The following is a 17369-nucleotide window of genomic DNA, read 5'->3' on the forward strand; positions in this document are numbered from 1 at the left end:
GGAGACTCCAAACTCAACATTTGGAGTCTCGGCAGACTCCAAATCTCACACTTGTAGTTTTTGCTTTTTTAAGATGTCCCTCTCACACGTTTCCCTCTTTTTGTCAGTCTACGCAAATACAAATGTTTGTGAGTATATTGCAGCACATGGCTGCGTCAGAAATAATGTCTGTGGAGGAGAAAGTGGTCTGGCACAACTTGAAGTGATAGCCATTGAAACCTCAGAAGTCCGTGGTTCTCTGGTGATGAGTGCGTGTGTAGAGGTTTATCATCATTGAGGGGACCGAATGTTTTCTTCAGCAGTAAAAAGCCAAAATTAGACAAACTTCTAGTTTGATATAATGAAATATTTATGATTTGTGTGTTGTTTTATTGTGTGTTTTGCCAGAATACACTACATTTGAATGGTTATCAACATAGAAAGATGCTTCTTGCATGAAGAACCATGTCATTTTCTGACTAGTCAAACCCTTTAAAGGTCCAGTGATGAAATTTAGCAGTATCTAGTGGTGGGGTTGCGAATGGCAACCAACGGCTCACTCCACTGCTCAACCCTTCCTCAAAGCACTACGGTGGCTGACACAGGGTTAAGATGTCGTCACGTTTTCGCTTCTTTGACGAAGGAGATAATGTATTTAAGAAACGCGCTCTGTAGAGCAGTTTGTCCGTTTAGGGCTACTGTAGAAACAACATGACGAATTGCATGCAAGGAGACCCGCGGTGTACGTAGATAGAAATAGCTCATTCTAAGGTAATGAATACAAAACGCTTCATTATGTAAGATCTCTATAAACCTCTGAACACATTACAGTTATGTATATTATATTGCATTTCTGTCAGTAGAGCCTCCAAAAAATTCTGGACACACTGGACCTTTAAGAACTGTCAGAACTGTCAGTGCGGGTCATGGTTTTGTTTTCCATTAATACTTTTGCACAACACACTTGTTCTTACGTCAGAGCTGTCAAACCCATCACATTAGCTGACTTACATGCTACACACAGCCCTCAACAACTTCACCTCGTCGAAGGGAACCATTTGGCAAGATGGTTACTCAGGCAGGATGAGGCAAAGCGGTACGGGTGGTCCCGTATAGGCTGTCATGAGTCTTTATGAGGCTTCAACAAACTATTCTCAAACTGCCACCCAGGCAAAAACCGACACGGATGCTTATTAGGTGATTTGTTTGATAAACAAATTGATTGGACTGGATGGGTGAGCCCACAGCTGGTTGATATTTATTCAGACTCTCTCCGGGAAGGTCAGGGGTATCTGCGGCGATGCTCGGCTCAGCTGTGGCTGGAGTGCAAATTATGAAATGTTATTTTTTTCGTTTCTGTATTTGGTTTAGAGGGGATTGTTTAAAAAAATTCTGCACAATTCAATCTGTAATTTGGCACTAAAATGACATAATAAAAAGCGCTCTTGCACTATACTGTACACCTGAGGTGCATGTGTTGTTGTTTTTTCTGTGGCTTTTGTGGTCTCAAGGAGGTTTCGTGTGAAAGCATTGTTCCAATGTATTTATATTTGTCATTTTAAAGACCCCCAACACTTTATTTTGACTTCTTTTAGTGAGGCTCAACCCCCATAGGTATCATTTTCCCCTCAATAGCAATTGTACCCAACTTTATCTTTGGCTGTTTAATATTCTGTGCATTCAGTACTATGACAAGTCTGTGGCCATCTGAAATGCATTCAGATCCTGGCTTCTCTTTCAAAATGTGTTGACATGACATGCAAAAAAAGAGTGGTATGCGAGCGGTAAATTCGTAAGCTAAGAGCCAGAGAGATTTGAAGCCCAGATGCCGCTGCTCGTGCGTCCAAGGAGACCTCTCGCCTCCCCGCCAGGTTTTGAAAATGTTTCGCTGTGAGCTTTCCAGCGCACACACATCTGCTCACGCGTGCACACTTGCCTTTATGAATTCAGCAGATTCTCATCCTTCTGCTAAAGTCATCAATGTGTTGGACTGTAAATGAACCAAGGCACATCTTTTGTCTTTCCACAGGAGGCTTTCAGGCAACCACCTGAGACACATCCCTGGCTCCGCGCTTCAAGGCCTCTACAATCTTAAAGTCCTGTAAGTAACGAAAGACAGAAATGTGTTTCAATCAACGTTTCTACGGAAAATAATATTCACAGTGCATGATTCATTCAGAAACAACTTTTATAGGAAGGTCATTCACCGCAAAATTAGAAACAGAGACAGGTGAAGAGTCAGGTTTTGTTTCGTGGTCAGTGATCTTTGCCCCTTTTTGTTTGTTGTGTTGCTTACTAGATAACTTTTCTTAGGTAATCCTTTATGGAACCATTGGTTTAATTGAAGTTAAAGGGATGGTTCACCCAAAAATGAAAATTCTGTCATTTTTTACTCACTCTCATGTCATTCCAAACTGAATGACGTTCCTTCTTCTGCAGAATACAAAAGAAGATATTTTGAAGAATGTTCAAAATTGGCCTCCATTGACTTCCATTGTATGAACACAAAACCACAGAGACATTTCTCAAAATATCTTGTGTTCCACAGCAGAAAGAGTCATATACAGGTTTTGAACCACATGAGGGTGAACAATTGATGACAGACATTTTATTTTTAGGTGAACTGTCCCGTTAAGTTTGATTCAAAGCATTTGTGGCACATAGTAAAACTGATCGATGCTAAGGTAATTTACCATTTTTCATATGTATATAAGAAAAAATGTGCATTTTTAATGCTAGATGATAGGCCAGCTAGACCGGTTTACCACTGAACCATAGCAGGTCAGACTAGAAATGAGCATAAATCAGGAAAGATCAATTCAACTAGCCTGAGAAACCAATTAGACTAACCTACACCAGTTAAAATCAGTTCAGACAAATTTACGAGTGAAGAATTCACATCATGTTATTATGACAATAGTGTTGCTCAGACCAACTGTAAATATGTCTTGTCTTTAAACATGCCGAACGTTTAAGTCTTGTGGTTCTGCTTTTAAAACTGTGTATTACTATAATTCCGCTGTAAGTGCCTTCGTTTATATATATTTTTTGTGGTATTTAGCATCACGCCAAAAACACTTGATTATGCTTAATTTGTCAGACGGACAGGTGTCTGTCTCGTTTCCGCTGTCAGAGCCCAGCCCTGGAACACCCTCATTCACCCCAACATTCTGCCAAAAATTTCCGCACCTGGCTCAAGCCACCCTTTTGCTTTCCTGAAGGGAGAATTTGCACTGTATTGCTAATTATTCACCTACCTAGCCTTTTTATCACATACCTCTGAAAATTGTACTGCCAAATCATATCATTTTAACGCCCAAAGTGGAAATGTCTCTTTAATTAACCTAAATACTCTCATTTTTGTCTTCATCGTGTGTCGTGATATTTTCAGTAATTTGATTGCTCATTTGTCTACATTTCAAGTACTCGATGAGGACATTAATGTAGACAGCAGGCTAAAAACATGTTTGTTGTCAGAAATCTTATTATGTTGGGCAGGCAGAGACTGGGTTGGGCATTACAATAGTAAAACGTCTTTGCTTTCTGTATGCTATTGTGCTGCTCACTATCCTATTCAACTACCAAACTTGTCAAATGCACGAGTACTTGACCTCCAAATGTTTGTTTAAAGGTGAAATGAAACGGAATTGAAAAAAAGAATAGTGATTTCAAACAGGTTCAAAACGCTCCCTTCATTTGTCATCAGTCGGACAAACAGATTATCCCGCCCCAAATTCACCCTATTGTTTGCATGTAACCACACAATGATGCTCAAACAAACAAACTCTGGTAGTCACAGTGATTAGACTTTTTAGAAAAGTTGAACAACATATTTAATAAAATAAAATAATATTCCTACACATTAAACAAAAATGATAAATGAACCTACAAATTGATAAAACTGAAAAACATCCTACATATTAAATCAAATAAAATAATCAACCACCCGTTGAATAACATTGAAAAATCAAGCCAAATATACAACACAATCTCACGGAAACAACATAAGCTTTACGATGTGTCCAATTTTGATACTTCATGTGAATTCATATGATCTCATTCATACATTTTATGATTTGCTTTCATGCAAATGATGTTAGGTTGGGGCGGGCTTAGGGGTGGGGCTTCAGTATTTCTTTTTTTTATGATCGTACGTCTTTGTACGATTCACAACGCACAAATTCATACGAATAAACCACCTCGTAAAATAGTTACAAATTCGTGTGAGATCAGGTTGAGATGAAATTGAATAATAAACCTTGTTAGCTACCTACAACAGTCCTCTTTATCGCAATCTCTGTTTGAAACATAATTTTACGTACTTTTCTTGAAGTTGGCTCAAGTGAAACGATCGATTGAAATCGTCCCGACAGCTCAAAGTTTATCGTTTTAAATCAGAGCAAAGAAAAGGGCTTCGGACACTTTTCTATAAAACAATGTTAATACTGTATGTCTTTATTCGTACTCCCCGAAACGTTACGGATTGCAATTTTTTTTAATACATATAAGGATGTCCTATCACATTATTTAAAACTTTACCATAAAGTAATGTTCAGTGAGCCAGTCAGTTTCACATTAAAATGTTTCAACAAATGCCTAAAACTGCAAGCAAAACAATGTGATGAAAATCTCACATCAAGAGAAATTGTTAGTCAAAATACAACAATCCCACACAACGCTGAAAGTTCAGGAAGATGAATACATACTTTGTTGCATTCGATCGACTAAAGAATTACAACGTCATGTCTGCCGGACATTTGAAGTCTAAGCTCACAATAGCTGTGGTGGCACCATGATTTCCTCGATAAGGGCATCCTGCCCACAAAGGCATACTCATTCCCTCAGACACAGCTTGGTCAAATGTCAGGAGTTTTATTTGATTGAACATGATAAAGCCGTCTGCCTTGTAATTAAAGCCCAGCGTCTATGACTGCATACTCTCACGTTGGAATAATTTGCTTTGTTCAAAGAACTTGCCATCATTGTTCTACCGCTTCCTCCTCCTCTTGCTCTCTTATTCTACCAGTCCTGTGAGCATGACATCAGTGGCCCACCCAAGCAGTCCCCCCCATTCTAATTCTTCTTGTTCAGTCTTTTCACCCCTCCTGTGTTCTGGTTTTGTCCATTGAAAAGTGCACCACACGGTATCTGAAATCATACCTCCTAACTGATTGATGTCAGGTAACCGCATGTGAAATTGCAGCTGTAAACTGGTCCCCTCTTTCCCCTGGGAGTTATATCCGCTGACAGGCTTTTTCATAAAAGCGACTGAATGGTACACTTTTGACAGGCCTTAGCATTTCTGATATACCGTCCAGCAAATTACACATATGGAAATAACTAATAACATCTTGTATGTATTTCCTTCATAAAACAGACTAGCAAAATATGAGTTATATTTTTCGTATCGTATTCAGATTTTTATTTAAATCCGCGCAGCTACAGGAAGCCTTTGGTAATTGCAGGCGTGCTGTGACATTTACTACAACAGCATGATCGTTTTTATACCACAGTTCCACTTTACAATGCAGTCTCATCCATTAACATACACTAACAAAGAACAATATATTTTTGAAAAATGTATTCATTTTTTATGTTAATCCAAATATAATTGTTTATTTCTCATTCATGTTAGTTCATTGAGTATTTACTAATGTTATCAGATTGTAATGTCAACTTTTGATAGGAAATATGTATTAGTAAAAGTTGAAAGTAATTTACTGTATGTAGAAGTGTACTAAGATTAATATAAGATTTTTTTATTTTTATTTCATGTTAACTAATGTACTGAACAAATGCAATTAATGCAACTTGATGTTAAGTCTTACCAAATATTTTACCAAAGTCACTATAAATAAACAAACAAAAAATCAATAATCTAAACATAAAAAATAAAGCCAATTTGTCTCATTTCTCGGTCAGCAAAAAAAACCCTGGCATTTCAAAAACACATGACAAAAAAATAAACCTTTTTAGTTCCTGTGCTGCAAAAAAAAGTGTTAGTGTTTTTGTCTTTTTCAGTACAAATATCTAAACAAAACGTGATACATTAACTTGATTGACAAAATGCCCCAAAATAAAAGTCTTGTTTTTTCAAAAAATCTTTTTTTTTTAATCCAGTATACTTAATTCAAGTTTTTTTTCTTACCCCAATGGCAGATTAAGACTTATTTTAAACAATATTACTAGTTTAAAGGAAAAACAATATCCCTATTCATTTTACTTCTCAAATAAATGTATCTTGGCATTTACATTTGTGGGTATTTGTATTATATTATTTAAAACACAACCAATTTTTTTTGTAACTTCATTGACTGAATGTTTGCAGGATGTTGCAGAATAACCAGTTGGAGAGACTGCCCAGTGAAGACCCGTGGGAATTACCGAATTTGCTTTCTCTGTAAGTATCACATACTTTAAATGATCACAAACAAACTTGGGCTGTTATGGAGTATATGGAACACTGGTGTTTATTCAAGCAACATTGGACAGGCCAGCATGCCATGTGCAGACATCCTAGTTTTGACAACAGCTCTAAGATTAATAGCTAGAATAAAACAGACTGTCTGGATTTAAATACAGGAATCTCATGATATTTTTAGAAGATCTTCCCTTCATACAACAAATGGTGATGTTAACTATCTGATAAGATATATGAATAGCAGCGGAAAACATTATGAATTTGTTTCAAGTTTTGCATCAAATATTGTCTACACAAACAAGCATAAGACAATAGGTGTTTTCATTCCCTCTATCAGATGTAGTCTCTAGCAGAAGGAATATGTGGTCTATTGCAGTAATCTACACGAGGTAGAAGTTCTGGCAATTCATTCATTTCGCTTTAAATGAGATGAAGGAAAGCCCAGTTAAATATATGCCTTATTAGGTCTATTAGGTCCTTCATCAAGAACTCTCCACAAGGGAGGATAAAGCTTGCAATTGCAAACACACATGGCAGTGGTAAAACAGGTGGTTCTTTGACTATACACATGTCTGGCACATAGATTTTACAATTCACCTTTACTTCAATACTATTTGTGCTTTAACTGTAGCTTTATGTACTGAATTTATTGTTGTCTCTTCAGGCAGAATATCAAAATCAAACTCAAAAATCGATTTGAAAAGCATCTGCTAAAACAATACAGTAAATGTAAATGTAATGCAAATGTTTTGCTCTTTTCTTGGCTTTTTGATAGACGGCACAAACAAAGAAGCCATGTAAGTTGACCAAACAAATCAGAAACAGAGAAGAAGTTACAAAAGCCATATTTCTGGTCTGTACAATCCCATATACCATGAATACATATTGAAAAGAATTGAGCTGTTATGGGTTCATTGGTTTTATAAAAGAGCTATTAGCGTTAAGTTAACTCACAACAGAGACAAATATGACATTCGTTCAAGATGCTAGAGGAAGATAAACCGTGACTATGTCACATATAATATCAGAAGAGTCAAAGAGAGGAACCATTACAGGCCTGTTGGCGCATCTGGAACCCATGAGGAACCCGCCAGACACTGCGCTCTGGCTCCTAAGCAAGCACTGGGAGATTCAATGAGCTGTGAAGAGCCCAATTTTCCATCAGTTACTCTTCCCTCTTCCCTTAGGTCCAAACGTTTCCCTCCTAATCGGACTCATGCCCCCTTCCTAACTGGTTCCCCATGAAAAGGTCAGAATCTAAATATTGTCTGAGATTTTGTCTGGCCTTGTCCATCTGCTCTACTCACATCCACCCCTCCAATTATTCCGGTTTCCCGATGCCAGTCGGCGTCCCAGAGCGGAGCAGCACACCCCGCTTTTTCCAAATGAATAATTCCATGTAAATATCCATGTGCTCATTTCCTTCTACATTCAGGAGGATGTTTTCATTAGAGTCATGGCGTACAAATGTAATTCCTTTGCCACCAACTGAGTTTTTTCCGCATGGAAGACGTGCCTGGTTCCAGAAGAGGCTCCAGACGCTCGCAGAGTGCGTACGGGCCCTCCATATAGTGAGACAGAGCTCTGGAGTATGTCCAGCTAACTTACGCTCACTTTCAATCCTCCATAACAAAGAATATGTGATTCAGCTAGGTGCTCCATCCTGAGTTCCCACAAGAGTGGAAAGGCATTTAGATCTCAACAAACATGTCATTTAGGGTAATGATAAGATGGGGATCGGTTAACCACTGGGGGGGCTGTAAGTTTTGAAGTCCACTGGCGCCCGATGTAGACGGGGGGAAGATGAGTTGAGGCAGGACAGACGATTGGGGATGAAACTCATCTTTGTTTCTACACAAGAGTTTAGAACTGTAGGCTATAGTTGCTGCGCTCAGCACAGAGCATCCTTTGATGTCAAGACCACCCTCTCAGGATTCGGTCTATGAAAGAGAGATCTTGATAAAGACGTTTATCCAGTCAAAGCCGGGCAACAAATATCGCCTTCCCTAAATCAGAGGCAATACAATTCCTCTTGATCATATGCTGCCTACCAGCGAGCTACCACGAAGAGAGACCGCAAAGCAATTGAATCACACAATTGAAAAAGCAGACACTCGAAAGGTCACAACCAAGAAATCAGAGTTTACTCTAAAACGCTGTGAGAATAAGTTGGGTTTAAGTCCTGTGGATGCTCTCTGTGCATTGTCCTGAGTTGAAGGACTTGAGGGTTGAGGAGGCCAGAGGGAAAGTGAGGAAAGGCCAGTGCAAAATGAATGGGTGTGAAAGGTCACAGTGGAAAAATGCACAGGAAGTGCTTGCGGCCAACTCCACGTGCTCTGCTGCTATCATACATCACGACTCGGCTGAGTGCGGAGGTTCAGCACGCACCCCCCTCCCTACACACGCTGAATCCGGGGGCAACATTCGTTAGATCAAAGGCTTAACTTGTTGACATAGGGAGGACATTCATCTTGGTCGTAGAGATGTCAAGGTCTGTGAACAACCGGCTCATGAAAAAGGGCTTCACTCAGTTCTTAGATTTGCGAGAGAATTCCAACCATTTTCCTTTTCAATTATTCCCAGCAGCCTTTGATTGTTTCTTCACAGCATTTATCTCTAGTGCAGTTTCTTTGTTTAATTGCCAAAAAGTCAGAAAGGAAGAGCACCTCAAAGCCTTCCAGTCAACATAGTGCAACAATCACTTGGTGGGCTTGAACCAAATCAGCTCTTCATGCCGCAAAGCTAAACACCATGAAATTAACAATTGGTGCTTTATTGAACCACACGAGCACAGGAAGAAATGAAAGAAAATTAGCTTGTTTCCAAAAACGCCTTCATGTGGTTGGACCAAGTGCAGAATCTTTGCTTCGGAAACCAGCGCACGCCTCGCCATGGTGCTTGCACAACTTTCCTCCGCATCCTCTAAAAGTCACTTGCGATTTAAGACTCCAAAGCTTGAAGTTCGTAAACATCCACAGAGATGCATACTGCCGATGCGTCTCGACTTAAACCTTCAGAGCAGCGAGTGTGCCAAAACTCTTGTTAAACAAGTCCATGCTGGAGAAACCAAATATAGCTGCATAAAACAGTCACACATAAATCACTTGGAGAAAAACTAAAGCACTCGGATAGGGGTGCCAATTCATACACCAACCGAAACAAAGCAGCAACTAAATGATACTTTAATTATATTATCGTCAAAGCAGAAATGTTATGACCGCAGACCACGGCACGGTACATCTCTTTATTTAGCCACAATAGCAGCCCCTTTTGTTCACTTGTTTTCACGTACCTCTGTTGGGCGTTGTACTTTAATAGGAAAAAAATAAATGCTGTAGATTTTGTGACAGTACACCGCATGTACCGGGACTGTTTTCGTTGAGTGGGTCGCAAATACCGCAGCTGGAGTCATGCCAGGTCGGGTCTCAATGTTGAAAAGTCAGTAAAGATCATGAAGTATATTTTGACGGTAGGGTGGGTAGCGTGTCTTGTTGACACAGGTTCAGAGACGTCCATCAGTGATTCATCTAAAGAGAGAGGCATAATAGAATGCCGTAAATAAAATTCCTGTGAAATCCCGATGGCTTTCATCTCCGGATTCTGTGCTTGGTAATTGTTCGTTTTCACAAACTTCTCCTGTTGTTTTGACATGAGAATAATGCATGTTTGAGGTGAAAGTTAGAGCCACAACCTGCTGACTGCTACACATGACTGAAGTAGATTGTGCGGATGTCAAACGTCATAAACTGTTTACGGGAATAAACATATGCAGATGCTTCTGTTCCTCTTGTTAAAAACAGGCGTCTGGATGCCAACCTGATCATGGACGTCCCTGCCAGGACCTTCTCGGGCATGCGGTCCTTGCGGCACCTGTGGCTCGATGACAACGCCCTGACGGAGATCCCAGTGAGCGCGCTCAACGACCTCTCATCGCTGCAGGCCATGACCCTTGCCCTAAATCGCATCACCCATATCCCAGACTTCGCCTTTAAGAACCTCTCCAACCTGGTTGTGCTGTACGTATTTTAGTTGTGATTTATTGTCTGACACAAACGGTTGATTGGGCTGCAGGACCAGATGTAAATCCAAGAGTACTTCCTGAGTAAACCAGACTAGCCAGTGTGGATGTGTTAGCATGAGTGAATGATGATAGGAATGCAACAAGGAAGTCGAAACCACAGGAATCCAAACCTCTTTGAATTACAAAGCAGTAATATGATATTGGATTAAGTTTACATCACCCGCCACCGGTTTACATTAATTTATAGCGCAGGTGTAATTTCTGCCATTTGTTCTGATGTTTACCGTGATCCTAATGAATGTTTGCACATTCAGGCATCTTCATAACAACATGATCCAGACTCTTGGACAGAACAGCTTTGAGGGACTGCACAGCCTAGAGACTCTGTAAGTAAGACCGTTCATGACAGATATAAACAACATAAAAGCACTTCCTGTTTTTAACGCAAACACTCTCTGGTCTGTTATTTGGTTTTGGCATCTTTATTGAATCATTATGGAAGAGCTTGTGCCTATAAATTCAAACCAAAATTACTACCAAACTTGACTTCTGATAAGTGGTTTAGGTTTGCATGGACTATAAACAAAATCAATAACTCAGCTATTGAGATGTGAACTTTAATTGTAAGTGCCTTGTTTTCTCAAAAACACTCTTACGTCTAATTAAAATCAATGAATGTGCGGCAGACTTTCATTTTCTGTGGTGGAAATAACAAAAGTGTCCTGATGGTGACCTCAGAAGCACTCATACAGTACACGCATGATCGCTTGACTACATATAAGAGAAGCGTATTTACTGCTATAACGTTTCGGTGTCAGACAAACGGTTTGTTGCTAATACACGTACACATTTTGTAAGATCAAGGAGTCACTGATGCTGAGAACAACCTACTTGCAAAGCTACATTAAAAACTGTGTGCAAAAACAAAAGCTGTTTGATTTTATTTAATGGAGAAAGTTAATTGATAAATCCAATTTATGGCAATATTTTTGAAAACATCTTATATTAGGTTTACCCCAAAATAAAAATTCTGTCATCATTTATTCACCCTCTTGTAATTTCAAATGTGTATGACTTTCATTCTTCTGCAGAACGCAAAATTATTTTTAAAGACTGTTGGTAACTGAACAACAGTGGTACACATTGACTTGCATTGGTTTTGTGTCCATACAATAGAAGTGAATGGGTACTGCCATTGTTTGGTTACCAACATGCTTCAAAATATCTTCTTTTGTGTTTTGCAGGAGAAAGACATACAGATTTGAAATTACAAAATTGTCATATTATTTTATACATTTAAATAAAATCTTGATTAAAAGTGAAATACAGGCATTTATGAATTTATCATCTGGCTAAACTTTTACAATTTTAATATTACAGCTGGACACATTCTCTACTACATTTAGGCCGTATTATTATTATATATTATTATGCGGCACGGAGCATGGTACTTTAAAATGAAATGTTAAAGAGGTCCAATAAATACATGAGAAGCGCTATTAAAATTCATAAGAACGTTCTCAAAAGGGCCTAAGAACCACAGCCAACATATATTCACTAATGTATGAAAGACATTTCATAGGCCGTGCTATGAAGGCTTGGCTTTAAAAGAACTAGCATATGCTGAAGTCATGGTGGTCTCCAGGATATCGAGAGGTTCACACCTGCTTTTTAACGGCCTGCTGAAGTGTTAAAAATGACATTTTTCTCTTTACGAGAAAAAACGCTGAGCTGAACACTTAATTCGAGAGCAAATGTCAAGGAACCATGCGCTGAGACTCTCCCATGGGAATTGTACATCTTCATAGATTAAGCTTTTGAGGAAAGAATTGTTGCGGTGAGAAAATATTTGTCAGACTACATTCTACAAACTCCTGAAGTTTTTGTTTGAATGTTTTTGTATTTCTTCTGCAGAACACAAAAGAAGATATTTTGAAGAATGTTGGTAACCAAACAACATCGGACCCCATTGACTTTCATTGTATGAACACAAAACCACTAAGACATTTCTCAAAATATCCTCAGACGAAAGATTCATATACAGGTTTTGAAAGTCATGAGGGTGAATAAATGATGACAGAATTGTCATTTTCGGGCTAACTATCCCTTTAAACCTACACAACTAAATTTCTGGCTTTAAATGTAAAAAATAAGGCTTAAAACAATCACAAGTACTAAAGTACTTCCTTAACACATTATGTTAAAATAATTAAAAGCACTTATCCAGCAATATCTTAAAAGTGCAACTAAACACTCCAGATATTATCTGAATTTGCGGTTGCCAGATATTGTACTCTATGTAGGCATGTTGCATATTGAATGACATTTTAATTACCGTCACAAGGATGGCTAAGCAACATACTAATCCTCCTGAAGGCATGTAACACGACACACTGGAAGACATTCTGTCTCATAAATTCAGCTGTCTCAATCTAGCCGCACATGTGTTTTGTGTATGAGCTTCCCGCGTAGCTTCCTAAAACACACTTGCCATGTTGTTCTATGTTGTTCTATGTTTTTATTGATGCTCCCATAATCCCCATCACTGTAATTGTCATTAAAAACACATTCATACCCAGTTAGACAAATGCCCACCACAATGTGGTTTTGTCATGATGATTCAGCTTTCAAACAGAGCGCTGCGTGACTTTATAAATCGTAAATCAAGGTAATTGACGATTCCAACGTCCTCCTGTTCTAAACAATGAGGTCTTGTCAGGAAATGAAAAGCATTACTCTTCTGTGCCATATCAAAGTAAAATCTCCAAACAAGAGTGACGGATGTCGTAAACAAAAGTAGAATCTAGACGTCGCAGAACGATGGAGAGCGGCTCACCCACAGCAATGGTTTCTCCGCATGCACTCCGTTTTATTGGCCGTAAGTGTGAGTGGATTCTAGATTCCATGTAGTGTTTGACCAAAATTATTTAAACACTTACATGACTCACTAGAGGTGAACGAGATAATGACTTAAACGATGTCTGTTCACAGTCACATAATTTATCTAAATTGCTCATAAACCAGTTATGCAATCCTTTTGGTACAGTTGGTTTGGCTGTATTTGTTCTTGTGTGCGATTCTTTTCGACGTTCAATTAATTGTATCCCAGTTTAATGTGCAGAGACAGCTATAAGAGATAACTGCGAAAGTCGCCTCCAATTCATTGATTGATTCCTTCAAAACACGTTATATATTTTCGGCCACTCACAAGGTTATTTTAGTTTAATACAATAAAAATTTTGAAAACGATTCTGTTTATTGAAATCAAATAAAATATTGACCTAAACATTATTGGAAAAACTTAAACTAAATAAAAAATAAAATGTTGCCTCAAAAAATAAAATGAAATAATTTTAAAGCACTAAAATTATAATAATAAACAAAAACTTAAATAAAACAAAAAAAATGTATTAATCATAATTAGCAACATACGTAAAAAAATAACAAATACATTATAAAATGACAAAAGCATACACCAAAATTGCTAAAACTTTGACTAAAATTAATATAAAAACAAAAAAATTTAAAATAAAAGCTAACTTAAAATATTAATAAAACTACAATCAAAGCTATAACTATGGACCACAACACATATGCACTTACTGCACTTACATTTTTCTTTGGTAAAAATGTGTGCTTGTGTGTGTGTTTCACTCACTTTTCTGACGAGCGTGACTGACGCGCTCCAATCCTATCTCATTTCTGTTCGCCTTCAGTGTTCTTAAAAGCATTTGCAGTAGGCTACATTCATAGATGAAAGTGCCGTTATGAACTGAAGCTTTGGAAACAAAACTAACGGTTCGAAAACATATAAAAGTGACGCGAGCAAGTTATGCATTTTGCCGTCGGACCCAAAAATAATAATATGAACGCAGTCCAGCGGGGGCAGGGGGAGGGGGGAGCAATCGAACTAGGGGTGGGACCAGGCAATTGAACTACGTATATGTAGGTACGTATAACCATTTATTTTCTATTATTATTAATTAATATTAATATGTTATTGTATATTAATTTTATTAAATTACATTAAAACTACTTCATAGTTTTTTTATTTTTGCGAAGGTCTACCGGAAGTTAAGTTTGGGCCACATAATGTTTATGTTGTTGCTGCTGAAACTGTTTCTATGCAATATTTATATAACGTACTTTGTGTGATTGTACTGTATGTATATGAGTCCAGACAGAGGGGATCCTCAAATATATTTATTGTTCCGAGGGGTAAACATTGTAGGAAGTTTGAAACACTGACTTATCTTTTGGGCAATTCCAGCATTATGGTCAATGTGACATTTTATGTCAAAACATGAAATCTAAATTCTCAGAGAATGTATTTACTACCAATATATTAAACCATCTGTTTATATTTTACTAAACCCCTGATGATAGAGTCAAGACATCAGAAAAATATCAGCCTATACACAAGTTTTCTATTTTTAAGGAGATAAAAATTCATGAGTTATGGATGTGACAAAAAAGGACGCAATTTTTTGAGAGACGACGTAGGATTGTTGTGAAGTAAAATGTACAAACCAAAAGCAATAAAACCCAACAAATGGAAAAGGGATGGCTCTTTATAGAACATCAATTTATTTTCATTTTCATGTGCCCATTTATGAGGAATATGGACTGTTATTAATGTTCAAATTAATTTACCTAACTACGGAAAACTATGTGTTAAAAATGCTCTGAAAACTTTAAGAATGAAAGCTTTGGTTAAAACGCAATTTTAAGGTTTACATTGGCATAGAATCGTCTTAAAGATGGGATAACACACGCAGTTTCTGCCAATCTCATATTAATCTTGATTACCTATATAGTAGTACTGCAATTTTGTATCTTCGAAGAGTATTTAGTTTGATCAAAATTTTAAATGAGAGATACAGATGTATGATTATTTCTGGAAAAAGATGAGCTGCTGGAGGCCGGCAGGGGGACGGAACAACAGCAGGAGCATACAATTCATCATCGCATTATCCCTTATTATGATACGATTCAATTGCCAACAAAACACAGACATTTGACTTAGTTTGACTTACCGCATGCAGTTCATGTCTGGCATCTTTTAGCGCTGGGACCACACTATCTATCAGTTTCAAACAATTGCCAAATCCAGCGTTATATCCACAGTTTATATAACATTAATCACTGAAATACCATGAACAAACAAACACACCTCAACTTCTCTCACTATAGCAAGAGCAACAAGCTGCAGCTGCAGGCCCAGCGCAGCCAATCTTGACGCAACGCAGCCAATCTTGATAAGCGGGTCTATCTATCACTCCTCGGTTAGCGCGTGGGTGGGCTATTTCTTTCACCTTGCCGTGGGCGTGCTTTTCCGGGAGAATTGCCCAATAAAATAAATAGGATCCATGTTACGAAACAGGGATCCAGACTTATAAAAAACTTTCCAAAACAAGTTGGAGTGCTGGGGGAGTGTATCAAGCACAGAATTACTATGTCATACGTCCAACTCGTTTTTTAACAAGTTGACCATGTTAAGCATGAGAAACCAGCACGTTTAACAGTGTAAAGAAGTCAGAATGCATGACATAGCATGTTATCCCACCTTTAACAATCGCAGACAAAACCCACTCAAAATCATTGAGAATTACATTTAGTGGTTGCAAAGAAATTACACACAGATTTAGGTAAATCATTAAAAACCCAGCTTTTCTTATTTTTACCTGAAGCCAAAATCACATAACACTCTTGTGCAACAAACACACTCATGTACACACAGACACGCACACTCACAGGTTGGAATTAAGAGCTTCGCCCATTCTGGATGGCGGCCAACACTGGTCCACCCCTATTCACCAAGCTCACTTCAAACACGATGGCCACCTGCCAAAAAACTTTTTTCCGCTGTAAAAGAAATTAAGAGTAAAATATATAAACATTTGGACTGTTTTGAAAACTTACACTTAACACTTAGGGATAAGACGTGTAATTATGATATGATGAGGCACATTCAGAGTTGTGTGTCTTGGAACGCTGGGGACCGCATACAACTAAAACCCGGGCCTTGAGGAGGCAATACCGGGCCAACGGCATCTATTTACCCTGCTTTCAGTTGACTTAACTGGTCACAAGGGAGGTTTTTGGGGAAAGAAGACTACTGTTCGATCATAGGATTTTCCCAATACGTTTTCTTTGAAAAGCTCTAGTAAAATTCGAGATGAAAAGCAAATTTAAAATCTAAGAAAAACAGTCTCTGGGACGCGGGCGAGGGCCATAAACACATTGTTCTTGCACCTGTGTGTAAGGCCACTCGCCCTTAGCAACCACCCGTGTTTTGGTTCAAGCGCGTTTTTTTGGACGCAGGTTAAAAAAAAGCCCTAGAAGGCTAATGAAATGCATACAACAAAAACAATGAATGCATAGGAGAGGTCACATCATGTCAGATTAGTTTGGAACAGCTGTCTCGGTCTCTAAGGACGACCAACACGGAAAACCCGCAAGGTCAAGGGGAAGGATTTTGACTGATTGGAACCACAGTTTCTCCTAAGTGTTTGCTTATGTTACTGACACATAGCATGAAAGATCAAATTAAAATGGCCAAAACAGTTGGCCTAATATGCGACACGATGGCTAATTGTTGTTCGAAAGGTGTCATAATATATCTACGAATATTTATGCATAATGCAAATAATTATCATATTCAAAATGCTTTATCTTAAATGTCCTCCAGGTTTCCTTGTGTTCCTCAAACTTCTGCTCTTATGGTGATTGTTATCTACCTTTCGTCCCTAGGGAACTGAATTTCAACGACCTTCAAGAGTTCCCCATGGCTATTCGCACACTTGCCAAGCTTCAGGAACTGTAAGTAACCGAGACTAAACCGCCCGGCATACATGTGTCAATGTGCTTCCTTTTAAGTGGATCGCATGGCCTGGCCTCTCCCGCCCCTTGTAAATCCCGGATAGATCCCAGAATGTGGTTCTCAAG

At 38.4% G+C, this 17369-nt stretch overlaps 1 protein-coding gene across 1 annotated transcript in view; it reads left to right on the plus strand.

The window, feature by feature from the left end:
- LOC130571816 (leucine-rich repeat-containing G-protein coupled receptor 6) overlaps positions 1-17369 on the plus strand; it is a 79381-nt gene that overhangs the window by 46814 nt on the left and 15198 nt on the right. The window contains exons 3-7 of the mRNA XM_057363049.1: positions 2009-2080; positions 6308-6379; positions 10201-10416; positions 10736-10807; positions 17175-17243. Coding sequence (XP_057219032.1) covers positions 2009-2080; positions 6308-6379; positions 10201-10416; positions 10736-10807; positions 17175-17243 — 501 coding nt within the window. The remainder of the gene's footprint in view (positions 1-2008; positions 2081-6307; positions 6380-10200; positions 10417-10735; positions 10808-17174; positions 17244-17369) is intronic.

The sequence above is a fragment of the Triplophysa rosa genome, linkage group LG21, assembly GCF_024868665.1.
Source record: "Triplophysa rosa linkage group LG21, Trosa_1v2, whole genome shotgun sequence".
Lineage (NCBI taxonomy): Eukaryota > Metazoa > Chordata > Actinopteri > Cypriniformes > Nemacheilidae > Triplophysa > Triplophysa rosa.